The sequence below is a fragment of the Alosa alosa genome, chromosome 5 (assembly GCF_017589495.1).
Source record: "Alosa alosa isolate M-15738 ecotype Scorff River chromosome 5, AALO_Geno_1.1, whole genome shotgun sequence".
Classification (NCBI taxonomy): Eukaryota; Metazoa; Chordata; class Actinopteri; order Clupeiformes; family Clupeidae; genus Alosa; species Alosa alosa.
Window position 1 is genome coordinate 24,254,437 of NC_063193.1, and position 17,249 is coordinate 24,271,685.

Sequence of the window (17,249 nt, forward strand, 5' to 3'; positions counted from 1 at the left end):
CATGCTAAGATTCGCTACTAGAAATCATGTGAAGCAGGCAGGACTCAGTGTCTTCAGAAAAGACGTGGTAGACCATCTTCTGAACCTGCAGCAACACCTGCAACTGCATCAAGTCCATCTAGAGGGACTTTGTACACTGGTTCAGCAGCAGCTGCTGCCAGCATAGATAAGTGCTTCTTCTGTCAGAAGCAGACAAAAGAGCATCTTCATGAGGTGTCCTCTTTTAATGCAGGCAACCAACTAAGAACTATAAGTAATATTTTGAAGTCGATGACTTTTAACAGGTAGCCAGTGTAAAGATGCCAGGATGGGGGAAATATGTTCATATTTTTTGTGTGTGTGAGCAGCTGCATTTTGAATAAGCCGTAAGCTCTTTAGACAGGTATTATTACAGCCAGCATAATAGCATTGCAATAGAATTGCAATAGTCTATCCTTGAGATGACAAAAAATTAATTTCTCGGCATCTGGTAAGGATAAGGACTTCCTTATCTTTGAAATGTTCCTTAAATGGTAAAATTAAGTTTTGGTGATCTGTTTTATGTGATTACTTAGTGCTAGGTCCTAGTCGATTATAACTCCCAGGTTTTTAACACTTGTGGATGAGGTCAGTGGAAGATCACTATATGTAGCCTGTGATGTGGATAGGATATCCCTCATCTTTTTAGAACCTAAAACCATGACTTCTCTTTTATCTGAGTTCAAAAGCAGGAAATTATTCATCATCCATGTCTTTATATCTCTTATACATGTGTCAAGTTTGGCTAATGGGGTTAATTCATCAGGTTTTATGGAGAGGTATAGTTAAGCATCATCTGCTAAACAACAGGGGCCCCAGTACTGAGTCTTAAGAAGGTGAGTACAAATAGGGTTTAGTAGACTAGTTGTGGATTTTGATGAGGAAATTGTGGAGGTGAGATCTAATGTTTTGTATACAGTATGTAAATGAATTAAATGTTGTTTGAGGTCTCATCTATGATTCTGTGATTTTGCTATCTTTCAGCAATGGAGTATGTGTATTTGGTGAAACTGATTGGTTATTGATCTTATCTCTAATAGTTCGACATACAATCATACTGTTGAAAATAAGAAAATAACTGTTTTGTGAACTTTATTCAACATAGCTAGTGATTTAGGTGAAATTTATGGTGTTAATTATAGTGAAATATACAATTTCACAAAAATAGGGTTAAAACAGGTAAAAAAATGGAGACATCGTTTTTCTCCATGTTCAATGACCTCTAAAGACAGTCCAACCACTCTCCAAAAATTAACATTTCAATCCCACAGAAACCACATAGGCCCCCTGACTATTTGTGTTTACTGTTCATTTTAACTATTGTATTTAATATTCTTTGTAAGTCGCTTTGGATTTCCATAAACATAAGCATAATAACTCTGAGTATGGTGAGCGGGCAAATATCCACATCTAGACTCTGACCGGGTGTTTTTCATATCACAGCAGTAGATTATTAACAATCCAATAACCACAAAACATGTAAAGGATTTGATCTGACTTTATTTAAAATTACACTATGCCACAAATGACAAAAAACCTATATCACAATCATATCAGTCAATATATGGTCTCTTTAAGGCACGGTTTTAGTTCAGGTCACAGACCATGAAGTCACTTTCCGCCAGGATGCAAGTGAGCAACAGACTCAGAAATTGACGCTTTCAATAATTGTTTTACCATCAGTGTTCAACCCTTACGGCCTATTCCTTCCCTATGGCTGATTGTGGGCACCAGGATAGCATAGATAATCTAAGGCAAAAAGCATTCAAGTGTCTGTTAGCTCATTTGGACTTAAAAAAATTACTTCTCACCAGTCTGGCTTCAAGGTGAACACGGAGCACCAAATTCAGCAATAAAACATAAGGCACATTAAGTGACCTTAGATGCCAACTGGTAGTTCCCATGAAAGCGGACTCTTACGAGAGGACTCATGGTGTCTTGACTCTTGACGCCTCGTTAGTCATTTTGCAGAATGACCAATTCACTTTTGCTGAAGTTCAAGGTTTATGTGCTATTCCAGGCACAAAAAAAGCAACAACAAAAAAAAACTCTTTTAGGGATAAGACAGTCTTAGATAACAGTATACACAACAGACTGGCTTTAACAGTATGGATGAATACTATTTCAGAATTATTGCATTGAGAGAGCTGAGGTAAGATGAGAGGAATGAAAACCATGAAGTGATTGGAAGGACACTCTGAGTCTGTAATGATGACATTGATGCTCGGGCCAGTCTGCAGGTTTCAACCACCCTACAGGCTGCAGCACACTTGATCTGAGTATCTAGAATCCATCTGACAGTGGGAAAAGATCTCAGAATAAAACAGAGACAGACTTCTAAACAATGCCTACAATGCCGAAGTCGAAGGTGACTTAATTGTAAGTGCATTTAGGTCCCTTATAATACTGTGCCCCAGCCCTGCGCTATGAACAGGTCATGATCAATTCTAACGCTGAAAAACACAAATAAAATGTGAATGCTGATATTTTAATTGTGTGCCAGCACGAATAAAAAGCATTAAAATAATAAAACGGCATCATGTGGACCCTTTGCACAAATTGATTGAAATGACAAAGAACAATGTCACATTTAAAAATACTTAAAATATAAACCTAAAACACTTTCATGATAACAAATAACCATTTTAAACACAACTGTCTTGCCAAAACTTCCTCTAAACGTTAAATTAAAAGCTATGAAACTACTCCTACACTCTACATGCTTTTAACATTTTCCCCATTTCTTAGAGAACAAACTTTACAAAACAAGGTAATCGGTGACATTTTACAGGTGTGCAATTAAAAAGCAAGATCTAATAACAAGGCCTCAAGCTGCAGCATTAAACGCAATCAATCTATCAAAAACAATGCATCAATTATGTAAGTATATATATAGGTAAGTGTGGATAAAACTGAGTGAAGTAAAAATAATGATAAAACACTGGTGTGAGGCTTTCATTCTAAGATTCACATTAGGTCCCAATTTCATGATTCACTGATCATCTCAGGATATAGAAACCTTGAGACTGTGACTAACTCAGACTTACTAAGAGAGAGAAAGAAAGAAAGAAAGAAAGAAAGAAAGAAAGAAAAAAGAAAGAAAGAAAGAAAGAAAGAAAGAAAGAGAGAGAGAAAGCAAGCAAGAAAGAAATTACAAAGATTAGAGACTAAGGAGAAGGGTACACCTGGAAGAGATTCTGTTCCATTCTGGAGAACACTGAAAATGTAATATCTGATTTTTCTTCTGGTATCTTATCTGTCTTTGGTGCACAGCTTCTCAATGAGATCCTGCAGCGGAGCCAACTCCCTGCGGTCTATCAGGGTGAACTCCTGCAAAACACAAACACGTACAAACTTAGCCGCTAAACAAACATATAAAAGAGTCTGTTTTCTTTGCATTTCTAATATATGTTTTTTTCTTTCCTGTTCAGTGCAATTCAGGTTGTGCTGTTGTAAAAATTATGTTTTATGTTGTTGTACCCTGCCATGTCAACTTAATCTGAATCTCTCTGATGCTGTGCATCTTAGGTATTGCTAACTTGTACTAACACAAGGGAGATACTGTAATGTGTATGGTCTTGCCCTCACCTGCACAAAGAAGATGAAGTGCTTGAAGGAGGTGTTCAGGTGAGCCTCCTCCTGTAGCTGCATGACGGAGTCAAAGTGCTGGTGATAGATATGGGCATACACGCGGAACAAGCGCTTCAGGATGGTCTTTGCCACCGACATGAAGTTCTTGGGGAATGGAACACCTACAGAGTGGCGACAACAGACAACAGGCTGAGACTGGAACAGCGCAGAATGGAATGAAAATCAAGATTATTTTGGGCTATGGGTCCCAGACAGGTGGGCTAGGGGTTGCAGAACTATTCTAAATAGGAGTGTCTGGTCCAAATTTTACTTAAAATGTTGAACTATCTTATGTTGAACTTGGGTTCAAAATGTTTATAATTATAGTTTTTTTTTTTATCTGATCTCTAAGTCTATGGGTATATACCAGGGGTGTCCAAACTACGGCCCGCCGAGCATTTATTAGTTTATCATAGATCCGGCCCGCCACGCACTTTAATCTGGCCTGCCGAGCATTTAATTAGGTTATCATAGGTCTCTCGCTATTTTTTTCAAGCGATAGACGACGTTGTGAGTAACTTCAGGCTACTGCAAACTGCTTTACACTCTTCTTAGAGAGTGATTACAATGCCAATGTCAAAACAGCTTGTTACATCGAGATACCTAGTTATCTCCTTTGCAGCAGATCTAACTACGTTATGCTACTCCATTTAATTGGGAACGCATTTGAGCGTGCATTCACGAGATGGAGAGGGTGGCAGGTTCCAGCTGGCTTGTCATTGTTGATAATTGATATCTACTTTTTAAATAAGAAACTTTTAAAACGAAATTGCGATGGCAACAGTAGTTCCCACTACTGACCACTTATAAACTGTGAGAGGGCACGAGCCATAGGCAAAGCACTAGGCCTAGCCATAGGCTATTTGAGTGGAGCTGGCAAAAGAGTCTTAAAGTGACAGTGCACCATTTATAAATGAATCAAACAACATCAAAGGAACAGTATTTCTTTAGAAATTAATTTTCTACAACAAATACATTATATATATATATATATATATATATATATATATATATATATATATATATATATATATATATATACACACATACACATATACATACATATATATATATATATATATATACATACATATACACACACATGTTGCCCGCCGGCCAATTTTCAAAACCCAATATGGCCCTTGAGCCAAAAAGTTGTGGACACCCCTGGTATATACTACAACATTTCTCAGAAATTAATTTGCTTACTTTAAATTCTATACATTTGGGCCAACATAATGACTTGAAAAGGGGTCTTTGTAGGTCCAGTTGAGAATCATTGGACTGACATATGGGCTACCAGAAGAGAAAGTTAGCTAGCTTTATGACAGAGAAACTTCAGTTTATCACATTTTCATGTGACCGAAAGGATCCCTCCAATGCAACCAAAAAAATCTTACTGTACAAATCTCTGTAACAGTGACTAGTGCAGCACTACTGTTGACTACAGGAAATACTGAACAAAATGTTACACTTGCTTTGCTTCCCAAAAGGAGAACAAAATCCAACTTATTATTATGGCACAGCTTTTAAAGTCATAACTCCATGTTTTTTGATCCAGTGCCATTATTGGCTTCAACAGTTTCACTTCCTTCTAGCAATAGGCCTCGTAACACTTTGTTTTAAGACCACCTGTTGTTATGATAGCTTGTGAAATAAAACTGAATGAGTTATTTATTTTATACTAACCTCAGGATGGAGCAATAGAGAATCACTGTTTTAGGACACCTTCATTTGAATTAGTCTGCTTTTGCATTACAGTTCCGTGGCTGAATCTCTCTTGTTTGAATGTTGCATAAAGGTCCCTTTAGGATGAGGGACCATTAAAAAAAACAAACAGGTACTGACCAATCTTCGAAGGGAAGAGGGTCTCATCATCCAGCTGGTCTTGCACCCACGTCATCAGGTAATCAATGTATTTAGGAGCTGAACACTTAATCGGCTTCTTAATGTTGGTTCCATCAGCCCAGTGGTATTCATATCTGAGAGAGAATGTGATTTCTGTAAATTACACTGCTGTGCATTACATTATATTGCCAAACTTTATGGGTATTATGCTGGGTCACACACGGAGAGAAATGACAACACACTCCAGATTTGTCAGTACAACCGAAATTATATGTTTGTCTCACCTTGGTCCAGCGGACATAACTGAGCAGCTAGTCTCAGTGCAGAACTCAGTGATGGTGCCATACAACATGTTAATCTGGTTAAAGAAGTCCACCGCTGCAACAATGCACAAATATGTATGCTATATTACAAGTCAGGCCAACAGTCATGGACACACAAGGACATGCTGTAGTGATGTCCACAGGCTGCTAGCCCAATATCAATGCATAGACACAGGCAAAAGACAAATTCTGATCACACACACACACACACACACACACTCACTATTGACAGCAATCCACTCGTTGAGGTCCTCTCCCTCAGGAAGCATGACAGCCTGTCGTAAGTTGCCACTCCCAAGCGTGGCCTCAGCATGTTTCAGAAGTTCATACTGATGTGAGCCTTCTGGGATGTTCTTCTTTGGTTTAAAAGTCTTTGATGAGCGACTGCCACTGAAACCACAAAAGATTAGATTGATTACAAAGTAATTACCATTTCTTTTCTGTATTATGTAACTGAATGTATTCCATCAAATAAGTGCATACATTTTAAGCAAATGAGTGCATACTCTTCCATATTAGGTCTTTATTTATCAATATTATCAATATTTTTGCAGAAAAGTGTTTACTCCATCTAGAGCTATATGGTAGCTATATGGCCAGTGATGTAGGAGACATCTTCATACCAATTTTTTTTGGATAATGCTCCCTGTGCAATGCAAAAAAGAGAAACGCTTCGCAAATATCAATTATATTTAACATCAGTGCATATGGCAGGATGTGTCAGTGTATAGATGTCAATAATGCTGTTGGCGTTTTGGTGTGAGACTCACGCATAGATTTGCTCATTTTGATAATTTACAGGCCTGCATTCTGTTGAACACCCCTTTATTTAGAATGCGCAAATTAAAAGCATGATGTAATTCAACATTTGTTATCCAAACAGCCAGTTACCTAACAAAAGCAACACAAACAGGAAACACCACAACAAGCCATACTCTCTCATCTAGAAGCCAACGCGGTCAATTTTGCTTGTGGACTAGAAAAGTGTTTTATTGTACGATAAATATAGAAGTTGTTGTGCACCTCTTGGAGATTAGGAGAACTCAATTAAGGAAGAGGTTGAAGCTGTGTTCGGTGCATTTCCGTTCATTGTAGGCAGACGACTTCGAAAATACGGAAACAGTCGACTGCAGCAAGGGTTGGCCCATCCGCAGCAGCACAACAGCTGCTGCGCTAATGTTAGCTTGCAATTACAGATTTTGCTCTGCGAATGGTTTCATGCTGCAATTTAGCAAGTAGGCTAGTTAGCTGATAACATTACACTGTAATGTAAATATAGAAGCTCAACATAATATCCACTAATAAAGTGATAAAACCATGCGGCAATGTTTTACTGTAATACATCAACTTATTATAAGCTATCTTCCGCTAACGAGCTTGGTAAACTAGCCATTACAATTAACACAAACATTAACATTAGAAAACATGCTAACAGGCTAGCTAGCGAGTTAGCAGGAACACTTACAATAAGAAGCTCATCTTGATACACTTCGATTAGAAAAGGTGAGAGAACAGGAAAACAGGTCAAGCCGACGCAACCGTGACTGACGAAAAGTATCTTTAAGACGGCAGTGCTCAACCAAAGTAATGACTTCCAAATGATCAAAAGATAGCTACAATTGTACGAAGTTTCGAAACTTCTCTTGCTGATGACAAATGTGACGGTAGACTCACGACAAGAGGAAACGTATGGAGTTCAGTGTGATTGGCACTTCACCAGCAATCACGACCAATCAGAATGCAGTAAACGCAACTCAGTGTTTACCGAGTTTTGATTGGCTTCTAACAACACTCGTCACGCCCCTGATTGCTCATCTGGCTTGCTCTTCACCAGCGATTCAATGTTTTTTCTTTTTTAAAATATTATTATTATTGACCATGTGGTAGCCTAAAAACAACTTTGGAGTTGTAGATCTAGTCTGGGTGTTAATATTGGATCAATAGGCCTATATCCAACATATATGGTGACATGTGTGGGCTTAATCTCTTCACTGAAACACTTTTCAGTAGTGAAATACAAATAGCCAGTTACGCATTTTGGAAAACTATTGCTGCTTGCAGATGTTTAATCATTCATGTCATGTTACAAAATGCAGATATACTGGTAGTATTGTTTTCAAAACGGTTCCTTCAACTAATATTCCTTGGCCTACATTTTCTATACAGGGCCTTTTCTCAAAAACATTAATATTGGGTATTCACAACACCACAGACCTGGTGACAAAATTTTAACAGAAAGTAAGACTATTTCTTAAGAAAAGTGAAGAAATGTGTCATGCAAATCAAAATCGTCATTAGATTTTATAAATGTGCAATCAAGAACATCCTCGCAAGTTCCATCACAGTTTGGTTTGCAGTTGTACATCACACAAGGGTGGCGAGAGCAACCCAAACCATCACTGTACAGTGCTGGAGAACATCTACAAGATGTCATCAGGAGGACCTGCAGAACATTGCTATCCAAAGCATTTTTTAAAAGAATATCTTTAAAATAATAGTTTAACATCATTTTTGTAAGGTATAGCCTATATTAAATTCCTTGTACTGTTGGGGATATCTATTTGTAACACATAAGGGTGTGTGCCTAATACTTAACAACAGCAGATGATACACAAGGAATGAGCAATGTTCCTATATAATTCCCATTGATCTTTGGAATCATTTCTTTATGGAGAATTTAAAAAGCTGATGATACACAAGGCAACTTAATAAGCAATTATGCTGAACAATGTTCCTGTAGGCTATAATTCCATGAGGAGGCCATGATTCCAGAGAATAATGAAGTGGTAGAAGCACAGATCTAAGTATAAGTATACTCTTTTGATCCCGTGAGGGAAATTTGGTCTCTGCATTTATCCCAATCCGTGAATTTGTGAAACACATACAGCACACAGTGAAAACACAGTGAGGTGAAGCACAACCCAGAGCAGTGAGCTGCCTGCTACAGCGGCGCTTGGGGAGCAGTGAGGGGTTAGGTGCCTTGCTCAAGGGCACTTCAGCCGTGGATGTGGGCATGGGAGAGCAGTGTTCAAACACTTCCCCCGCCCACATTTGTCCTACTGGTCGGGGATCAAACCGGCAACCCTTCGGTTACAAGCCCGAAGCCCTAACCAGTAGTCCATGGCTGCCCCACTCTGAATGAGAGTAGGCTATGGGCAGGTGTCGAATCAGTGGCTGTTCCCGATGGCTGATCTTTCTATGAAAATAGATCATCAGAAAACTGAGTAACTAAACATATTGACAAGGAAGGAATATAGGACTACCTAATTGAGGACATACAAGTGGTAAAAGATGATAGGCTCTGAGATTATAGACCATGGTTTATTTTTTGTTTGGCAGTATTATTTCATTTAGGTCTAGGAATCTGCATTTTATTGTCAAATAGCCTACCATATGTACATAATAAATAGGCATATAGTAGCAAAGTAACCTAATTTATTTCAAAGAATTTGCAATGCAACCCACAATTTTAATGGAATTTGAATGAAAGAGTTTTGTTGAATAAACTCATCCTAATGAATTTTCCTAAATATTTTGTTTATGTCGCCTTAATTGTGAATTTCAAAAAATAGCAATATGAAAATTGAATTGGGGCTGTTTGGACTGGTTTTAGGCTAGGCCTACTTAATCTTCAAATAGGCCAACCCAAAATGCAGTTTGACAATGGCCAGGGGGGTATTCCAAGTACTGGTTTAGTGATAAACCTGGGTAACTCAGTAAATTATATGACGCACAAATAGTTTCAGATTACAATCAGAGAATGTCTAATAAGGGCTACAATGAACAGTGAATGCTGATTATTTCTGTAAACTGCTTCAGTAGAGGGCAGGGCAGCATTGCACCACGCACTCATGAAGAGCGGAGCCGTACACTTTTGAACGCTGTTTGAGTGTCTGGTGCACGTGCCTCTGAGGGAATCTAAAGGGTTGATTACAGTTTGTTTTACTTCGATAACGTTACCTAAACCAGTCCGGATAAGTGTTCGTCATTTCACCATCTGATTCATTCGCTCTCCCTCTCAAGAAAACCCAGGTCGCTGAATTTTTACTTGGACTTTTGCGCTGACGTTGCTGTTCCGGGTTAAAACTAGACGTCGTTGTATGTTGAGCGGTGGTTGGAAATTCATGCGGTAAGATTCCACTATGTATGTCTAAATACAGAGTTATCGCTATTATTTCCAAAATGCTAACGTTAGCCAAGTAGTTTTTTATAAGTAATTGTCTACTCTCTTCATGTAATTTCTTTTACGACTCGTAACGTTAACGTTAGCCAACAACAAACAACGACTTGTTGAATGACAGGACAATTTACTAGCACTAGTTAGACAAACATCGCTAGCATCGCTGTCTAAGTTAACATTCTAGACATTCTCTGGTAGACTAGAAGGTTAACATCAAATAAATTTAGACTAAGTTAACGTAGCAGTCCAGTTTGTGTGTTTGTGTTCATTCGACTTGAAAGTAACGATAACGTAAACTTAAACGTAACGTTAAAGCTATTTTGACAAAACAGCCAGTTATCTCTCTTGCTTCAAGAAGCCCTAGCCTAAGTTATATTTATGTTAACGTGAACGTTATGTTTGCGCTCTCAGTTGTCACATTCTAAACGTAAAGTAACGTTAGCCTACGTTCATAGCAGGTTCATTTTAGCGTTAAACAATCAGAACAGTTAGCTGCTACTTAAATGGCATTGGATGGAACTTAGACTTGTAATATTGTTTGCCATTGATTCCCATAGATAATATCAAGTGACTACTGAGGACTCCTTACTTGACATCATTTCTGGAGGAAAGCCTCAAGCTACTTCAGTCGAAAGCGGTCACGAGTTAAGTAATATTGAGCGGATTTTCAACTGGGGGCGCCACGTGAGTACCCTCAGAGCGTACCCTACACGAGCTTGGATCAGACTCTGCTGTGCCAGTGAACTCACAACCTAATTCTTGCGAAAAGTCGGGCGAAGTCTGGGTGTTCCACGTGACTAGTGCCTACTGAGTCCTTGCCATGTTATTATTGATGGTCAGACTGAAGTGGGAAGGTTTTAGTAGTATGGTGAACGATTTTCTTGTATGCATTTCAAGATTCTGTGATCTGGTGCATATTCTACAGACTCACTGAATGTTTAAGACGTTATCTTGACTGTCCTTGCAGTAGCACAATATGTCATCAAATACATATTTTTTGCTTTGTGCCCCTGGTTTCATTTGAACCATGCAGGTAGTACAACCCCTGGCAAAAATTATGGAATCACCACGCTTGGAGGATGTTCATTCAGCTGTTTTATTTTTTAGAAAAAAGACAAATCACAGATGTGCCTCAAAAATATTTTATGTATAACAGATTAACATTCTGCTTTGTGAAACAGCTCCAAAAAATATGAAATCACTCAATCCTGAGGAAAAAAAATATTGAATCACAAACCTAAAACATCATAAGTAGCCTACTTTGTTGTACCTCTTCTGGCTTTCATTATTGTTTGAATTCTCTGAAGCATAGTCTTCACTAATGTAGTGTTCTTCATCAATCAGATTTTAACTTTGTCAAAGAGCAGTTGACGGATCAGCTTTGCTAGTCTGAGTGTCATATGTACAATGTAGAAATCTAGGGTGGGGGTGCAGGGTGGGTTGGCAGTGGTAGTGGTGAGATGATTGACTTCACTTTAGGTGTTGTATATTTTTGTTGGGCAGCTTGGAGCAGGTGTGACCTCAGCATGTGGGAGGAGCAGCAGCGTGGGATCCGGGTCACGCAGGCCGAGCTTCTCTGCAAGGATGGCTGCGGTTTCTACGGCAACTCTGCCTGGCAGGGCTACTGCTCTAAGTGCTGGCGGGAGAAGACCCGCAAACCTGAAGTGGACGGAAGACGGGATCATGGGTAAGAGAGGCAACCAAGCAGGATACAAGCTCCGAGGCTGTGTCTCGACTTTTCAACAAACACATACACACAGTATTATGGTGATCAACTTAGTTTTCACTAATAGATGATTGACAGAAAGTTTTCCTGCCTTCAAATGACTAATTTATGCATGTGTACAGAAACAAACTAAGTTGATCACCATAATACTGTGTGTGTGTGTCAGCTCCCAAAGCATTTCAGGCTCTCCTATCACATTCTCCAAGTTTGAGGATAAGAAAAGTGCAGAGGCCAGCCGACGGACCAGCACCATGAAGAGGCTCTTCTGGGGGACTCCGTCTCCTCCCAAACGCCCAGGTGATCTCGCACTCCTTTTCTGATGTTCTCTACAGTTGGCATTTTGCTGTAAACAACCTCAATAAGAAACACAAGACAGGATCTCCTGTGGTCATAAAGGAGGAAATGTAGAAAACTCTAAGTAAGTGTGTACTCAAACCCTCACACCCTTTGAAATTCGACATTGGGACAGCCCTAAGCCCTTACCAATTTCTGTGAGTCCGGACGTTGGGGTTGGCCCATTATAATCTGTAAGTGTTCACACAGCATGTGGAAGAGTAACAATATATGACAACTCGCTGGCCTCTGGCCTAGTGCTGACGGCTAAATCACAGCAGTGGATATGTCCCTTACCAACCCCACCATCACTCATACCATATTTCTTAAACATATAAATTAGGGTCTTACAAAGATTATACACATACTTAAATAATTTATCCCACAACAGTCAGATGGTTGACATTTGACCTTTTGACCTGCAGAGGGGTCAGAGGGCCAGCTGGAGGCGCTGCAGGGCTTTGAGACTCTGGAGCCTGGAGATTTCACCAGCTTCCTGAAGCTGCTGCGGAGCCCCTCTTCCCAGCGTCTACAGTCCAGATGCTCTGCCTTCCTCAACACGATGGAGGCCTACCATGTAAGACCGCCATTCTTCATTGATCTGGGGGGTATTCAAGAAAGGAGGTTTAACAAACTCTTTCAATCTACACAGAGTTCACTCCGATTTCAGCATGTGCCCGATGACTGAAAAGCCATCATCAATGGAGCTCAGAAATGACAAGTCACCATGGCAACTAGTTAGAAAACTTACCCCACTTCCGATGTCAATCCATTAAAAAACTTATCCCTATGAGCACAGAGTGCACATTTTTGAAGTAAAATGCAACACATTAGTAGAATTAGGTTAAACTGGTGTTTGCACGTCATCAGAAAATTATTAAAATTGTTTGTTGAGTGCTATATTTCCTGACCACTGACTTAAAAATGACCTAAAAACCTTAATAGCTTATAATCTAAGTGGGAAAAAGTGGTGACGGGCTGCTTGGCAACTGAATAAAATCTAGGCTATTTTAATTTAAAATTGATAACATTAGATTAAGGTTGATATTGGGGATCTCAAAATCCTCCCTGGGCATAGCCCTGCCAAGGCTATGAAAATGAATTCGCCCTTGCGTCAGACTGATAGAGGTGACAACCCTTGTGTTCAACAGCTCAGTAGGAAGGAGGAGATATGGAGAAACACTGGTTTGTTAAAGAAAACCTGCTAGGGAGCTCGAGTTATGTTTTTTACTGGAATGGGAAAACCCGGAGTTTGCCCTCAACTCAGGATTATCAAACTCAGATTTTTAACAAAACCTGCTTTCTTGAATAGGCCCCTGTTCTCTTACGTTTGCATCTATCTGACATTGAGGTTGTTTAACAGTATCAGTACTATATACTTCTTTAATACTCTGTTTGTTGTTGTGCAGGACTTGCACGTGGAGAAACAGTCAGACCTGGTTCAGGAGTTTTATCAGAACATCACTCTTCACTTCAGCAGTGGGTGTCATTACTCTCAGTAAACTGTATGAGTGCATCTACTCCTGGAGAATAGTCTGTGTGAGATTTCCAGAAGATAAATACATGGTGTTGTTTACATTATCTCTATGTCTCCTGATAACTATTAGGGAGGAGGTTATTAATATCTTGATTGTTTTGTCTGTGCATGTTAGGTTTTGCAGAACCCAGATGTATCAAAGTGTGTCTGTGTGTGTGTCTGACAGGTCTGTCTGAAGCACAGATAGCTCATGTGATGGAGCACATGGAGAAGCTGATCATGACACGACTACATAAATGGGTCTTCTGCCATGACAGCAGTGATGATGAGCAGAGAGACCTGGCACTACAGAGAAGGATAAAGTAAGCTCCTTTGTAATCAGTCATATTATGCACAGCCAAGTCCTCATGTGCATTCCCACACTTGTTTATGCTCATTGTTATATGTTCCCTGATATGTCCCAGGGACATCCTTGTTGTGTAGGTTCCATAGCTCTTTAATGTTGAATTGGCGTCAACTTGTTTAGCTTTGAATACCCTATCTTTACCAACCAGTGTTAGTTTGGAAATACTTATGAACTTTTGGCAAATTTGGGATTTGCTCTGCAGGTCTGTCTGGCCAAGAGGCCATTGGAGCCCATTTCCAATGTCCCTAAAACATGGTCACGCAAATACAATTGCTAATCCGGCATGGATCTGTATTTCTTTGGAATTGAGTAAACAACTGCATTTAAAACATTTGTTTACATGTTTGCTACACCTTTTGAAACAATTTGGTAAGAATTGAATGTACCAATTTAAGTTTAATTTTACTGCTAGTTACGCCCCTGCTGAAAGTTGTAAGTAAATGAACCCTTTCCAGACACACTCCTAATTGTACAATTGGGAAGGTCTGGGTGTTCCCAGGCTAAAGCTATGTCCAACCCGTATACAAACTCTGATCCTGACAGGTCGCTGAATTGGGTAACCCCTCAGATGCTGCGCGTTCCATTCCCTGATGAAGGCCCTGATGTCAGTGACCCTTACCTGCATGCCATTACAGGTGTGTAGTTCTGGTTACAGCCTCACCTCGATCATTCCTGATAAGTCCTCATCAGTCAGCACCCTGTTAATTTATTGACTGATTTAGTGATTGATTGAATTAAATACTATATTTTTATCTGTATTGATGGGTTGTAGTTGGATGTACTACATCTGCATTGTGCGTGGTTTTCCTGCAACCAGAATGAATTAATACTCAGGACTTATATGTTTGTCTGTGGTGTATGTCTGTAGCCATCATTGAAATGGATGCCAAGCGTGCGCCTCAGGACAAGCTCACCTGTGTCTCCAGATGCTCCCAGAATGTCTTCCAGGTGCTGGCCTCGTCCAGCAGCAAGCCAGCATGCGCAGACGACTTCCTGTCGGCCTTGATCTATGTAGTGCTGAGTGCCAACCCGCCGCGGCTGCACTCCAACATGCAGTACATCATCCGCTTCGGCCTGCCTCACAGCATCAGGAGTGGCGAGACAGGCTACTACTTCACCAATCTGGTGAGGGCGTCACATGCCGATGTATACACTACTGTTCAAAAGTTTGGAATCACAGACAAATGTACTTTTTCCTGAAAGTGAATCCCAGTTTCTCAGTCTACAGTGTTAATGTTGTTGAATGACTATTCCTGGAATATATGGGGCTGTAGCCTATGCACATTTTGGGAAATGCTTTTAGCAAATGCTTTCCAAAATTGCAACTACAATGCCAAAGGTCACCAAGCACTTAAACAAACCCTTGGCAGCATACTCACACATTCACTTGCCTCCTCTGTTTCAGTCGTGCTCAGTGGCCTTCATAGAGAAGCTGGATGCAGCGGCATTGAACCTGAGCCCAGAGGAATTCCAGCACTTTATGCAGGGTCGCCAACAACACGCCCGCAACTACGCTGCCATACCAGCCGTCTGCAGCGAGGCCCCCCAGCCGCCAGGAGACAACAGCGGGGCCCAGCAACGGGGGCAGGAGGTCCGGGCCCGGCTGGAGGAGCTGAAAGGCCGGCAGGAGCACGTGCAGCAGGGGGCGCTCTCCCTTCAGGAGCAGCTGCAGCGCTGGGTGCGGGACGTCCACCTGCAGCTGGACCGGGTCTGCACGGCGCAGCGGGATGACCTCACGGCTACCGAAGTGCGCGCTGACGATGACGCCGAGGAGAAGGACATCCCAGGCTATCGAGAGGTGCTGGTATTTCAGGAGGAGGGGCCAGATGACGCATGCAGAAAGGAGACTGACTGTTGAAATGAGAAGTAGGGGGTGTGTTTAGAGAAAGGGGTGAAATCTCTCAACCCTAGTTTCGGACAGGACAGATGGATATGGCCTGAGACAGAGGTTTGACTTTTTTTTTTTTCCCTGTAGGATGGTCCAGAACAGGTGTCTTGAGATACTTTACAGACAGATAATTATGAAGTGATGGTACACTCGGAGACAAACAGAAACCACTCTCTTCAGTCAGGTATAAGTTGTAGCCTTTGTTTTTCAGCCTGTGCCATTGTGCATCAGACCATACTGTTTACGTTCTCCAAATTATGGTTATTTTTCAGTCAGTCAGTGGAGATAATTTCTTGTAGACACATTTTCCCACTACTACGCACACGATGAGAAGGATGACTGAGCTTTCTCGCACTTTAAGTCTGTTTAAAAAAAAAAACTTCACTTCACCTGTTGACATTCCTGGTCTATGCTGCGGTGGAAGCTATTATCCCAAGATGTATGCCTTACAATAATTTTGAATTTAATTTTGAATTCCTATTGTTTATAAATAACCTTGATAGGCCATTGTTCTGTATAATATGTATACCAAAACATTATTTTTAGGGAGACTATTTAAAGTATTTAAGCAAAGGTTTACATGTTGATTTGCTGGTGATTGGCATTGCCTCACCCTGGTAGGTTCCCTTCTTGTAAAGGCACTAACTTAACATATTAGTTTTTACAGGTTTACATATTTTAAATCAAGGAATGGAAGATCAACACATGGGGTCGGAAATGTGAATGTGAATAATGTTATAAGTGAATAAAATGAAATTGTCAAATCTTTTTGTGTGTGTGTGGTATTTCAGATCACACCAAAATATGTTTGTTTCAATGTGTGCGTATTTGCTTTTATTGAAAATCTGTAAAACTGATAAATCCTTAAAATAACACAGCAGTAGTAGTTCTAACCATAGACATAATATACATAGACGCCGCATTGGCTGCTGGAAACAAGAAATGCGGCCGCCATCTTGGACCGGTCATACTCCTCGTTGTGTTGCAGCAGAAGACAGAAGATGACAGCACTGTGCAGCATGTTCCTTCTCAAATCGGCGGACCATACTCGGGGGATTTACTTTTCACAAGTAAGATTTAACATAACCGTACTATTGGTTGTATTTTGTGAATAGAATATTACCAGAGAGCTGAGAAGGAGCAATCTTTGATATTACTGTATGAAAATCGTAGCCATCTAGCTAGGCTATGTTTACTCGGTGTTCACCCGGCTATGAACTGAGACTTGATAAGTCATATTCCATAACACTGACTTAGATTACAACTGACACAAGAAGGCTATTGTAGAAATAAATCATTCTAGATTTGGCCGGCGAATTTTACACAAGTGGCACAGACTAGCCTATTGGGCAATTGCTAGCTGCTACTTGTAGCCTAAGTGTGTTGGTGGTAGCCTCACTATTTCCTGAATAAAGTAACT

The 17,249-nt window shown here is 40.3% G+C and overlaps 2 protein-coding genes across 5 annotated transcripts; one reads left to right on the top strand and one right to left on the bottom strand.

Moving 5' to 3' along the window:
- Positions 1-1,498: 1,498 nt before the first annotated feature.
- On the bottom strand, positions 1,499-7,488 carry LOC125294440 (MOB kinase activator 1A). The gene is made up of 6 exons (XM_048243192.1): positions 7,285-7,488; positions 6,043-6,209; positions 5,781-5,874; positions 5,497-5,630; positions 3,607-3,770; positions 1,499-3,348 (listed from the first exon to the last, which is right to left on the bottom strand). The coding sequence occupies exons 1-6, from the start codon at positions 7,296-7,298 to the stop codon at positions 3,271-3,273; spliced, it is 651 nt and encodes a 216-aa protein (XP_048099149.1). The 5' UTR covers positions 7,299-7,488; the 3' UTR covers positions 1,499-3,270.
- Positions 7,489-9,631: 2,143 nt separating this feature from the next.
- Positions 9,632-16,593, top strand: LOC125294439 (rab5 GDP/GTP exchange factor-like). 4 transcript variants are annotated; one of them, XM_048243189.1, is made up of 10 exons: positions 9,632-9,948; positions 10,557-10,683; positions 11,503-11,686; positions 11,892-12,022; positions 12,484-12,635; positions 13,468-13,537; positions 13,762-13,897; positions 14,485-14,576; positions 14,810-15,066; positions 15,347-16,593. In XM_048243189.1, the coding sequence occupies exons 3-10, from the start codon at positions 11,526-11,528 to the stop codon at positions 15,797-15,799; spliced, it is 1,452 nt and encodes a 483-aa protein (XP_048099146.1). In that variant the 5' UTR covers positions 9,632-9,948; positions 10,557-10,683; positions 11,503-11,525; the 3' UTR covers positions 15,800-16,593. The 4 variants fall into 4 exon arrangements, with proteins under 4 accessions (XP_048099146.1, XP_048099147.1, XP_048099145.1 ...); XM_048243190.1 differs by having other exon boundaries at positions 10,557-10,644; XM_048243188.1 differs by having other exon boundaries at positions 10,557-11,686.
- The last annotated feature ends 656 nt before the right edge of the window (positions 16,594-17,249 follow it).